This window comes from Gouania willdenowi, chromosome 14 (genome assembly GCF_900634775.1).
Source record: "Gouania willdenowi chromosome 14, fGouWil2.1, whole genome shotgun sequence".
Lineage (NCBI taxonomy): Eukaryota > Metazoa > Chordata > Actinopteri > Blenniiformes > Gobiesocidae > Gouania > Gouania willdenowi.
In genome coordinates, this window is record NC_041057.1 from 33910525 (window position 1) to 33912304 (window position 1780).

The 1780-nt window shown below is 34.9% G+C and overlaps 1 protein-coding gene across 1 annotated transcript in view; it reads left to right on the forward strand.

Moving 5' to 3' along the window:
- The first annotated feature begins 512 nt into the window (after window positions 1-512).
- Window positions 513-1780, forward strand: part of LOC114475304 (vacuolar protein sorting-associated protein 11 homolog) — a 17056-nt gene continuing 15788 nt past the window's right edge. The window contains exon 1 of the mRNA XM_028465994.1: window positions 513-557. Coding sequence (XP_028321795.1) covers window positions 513-557 — 45 coding nt within the window. The remainder of the gene's footprint in view (window positions 558-1780) is intronic.

Below are 1780 nucleotides of genomic sequence, written 5' to 3' on the forward strand. Positions count from 1 at the left end.
AAAAATCCCACAATTTCTATTTGTTCATGGGTTGAAGCTGCAGAGTGAACGCTCCTTTTTTTTATGGTGCTAAATGAGGTCATGTGATATTTTCTCTTTTGCTCTGTAAGAGAAAAGAAGAAGCAAGATGGTTAATAAAAGACACGCACGGTAGAATAACTGGACACAAAGTCGCTTAATTTAGTTTATGCTATAACCAGTTGTGAGTTCAGCCCAATGTTCCCATCTACACGTCTAAAAGCTTAATTAAGTCCTTACCCACTGACAGTTTAGAGTCGGAAATTAAAAAACACATTAATAGAAACAGAATTCATGTTAGAAAACTTAAATGTTTAAAAACCTGTTTTTACACCAACCTCCTGAGAAACTGATTAGCATATTGCTTCCTGTGTTATTTTTTTTTATACTACAGTACTGTTTTTCAATGTGCACGTGCATTGTACGTGCACATCTGACTGATTTAAACCCCTATTTTAAAGCAGCTCATCCTACAATAGCGCCCCTAGAGGTCAATGTTCAAAGTGTGGACAGAGGGCGTGTTCGCTAAAGGAGAGGCAGTATACTAAACAGGGGGAGGGGCCAGGTGGAAGCCCCTCCCACTTGTGAATGTGCACACCTGTTTGTTTTACTCTAACTCTAACCTGTCACTGTGGTTGAACTGCATCAATGGCAGTGATTGTTTATAGTTATTAATTTTTCACTTTCCATGTTTGATGAACATCTGGTGGTAAGAGTCTCGATATATAACCTCAGGTTTTATATAAAACTAATGTTGTTTGGACGGTGCGTTCAAAAGTAATCAGGAAACTTGGATTCTAACGTTGTTTAGAATGAACACTTAAGGTGAATGATTTGAGAATGACTATAGAGAAGTACAAGGACTGTTTATTGGGTTTGATTTAAATATTTGATGAACGTATTTCTGTCAAGTTAACTGTGTAGTTGAAACTAGTTTTGGTTCATGTGAAATACAAATAAGTTGTAGTAAATACTATTTAGAATGATCTACATTGCTTTAAAATGCCTTGGTTTAAAACTGTTAAAAAATTACCTGATTGTATTATATTAATAATTTAACTTACTTTTAACAATCTGATTTTGTTAAAAACGTGGTTAAAAAGAAGATTTATGAATATTTGATGTGTTAAAATTTGGTTGTTAAAATTCAAGAACAATACCAATAATTTAACATGATTGATAAAGAGGGTTAGGGTTAAGTTAAGGTGATAAGTGCGCCAGGTGATTTAAAGTTCCGTCAGTTTTATTTTAGCTCATATTTATTTTTAACTATCCCGCTAACCCTTTTATTTTAGCCCTAACCCAAACCCAAGAAATACCCTAAAGTTTTTATTTTTTTCGTATATGTATTTTTAAGGGTAGATTATGGTAAATATGTTAAAATGAAAAAATATATATGACAAAAGTGGGGATTCAAACCCATGTTAGCGGAAGGAAGGATCCTTGAGTGCGGCGCCTTAGACAATGCTTTCCGTATCAATAGACACTTCATAAACAAAATGAATTTCACTGATTGAATATGGTTGTCAGTACTGTCAATAAACAGAAAGAAGTAATGGAAGTTCTGGTTCTTTGAGTGAAATCCAGTAAAAAGAAGTTATTTTCAAGTCAAGAACAACACAGAATTAACATCCACTTTACAAAGGAACCTGCTGGTGTTCCTCGTTTTTCCATCTCAGAGGAACTGTTGCTCTGTTGGGGCTGGCAATGGCTCTCAGTTGGAGGGTTTTCACGGGCGCTGCTTCATTTGTTGGAAACAATG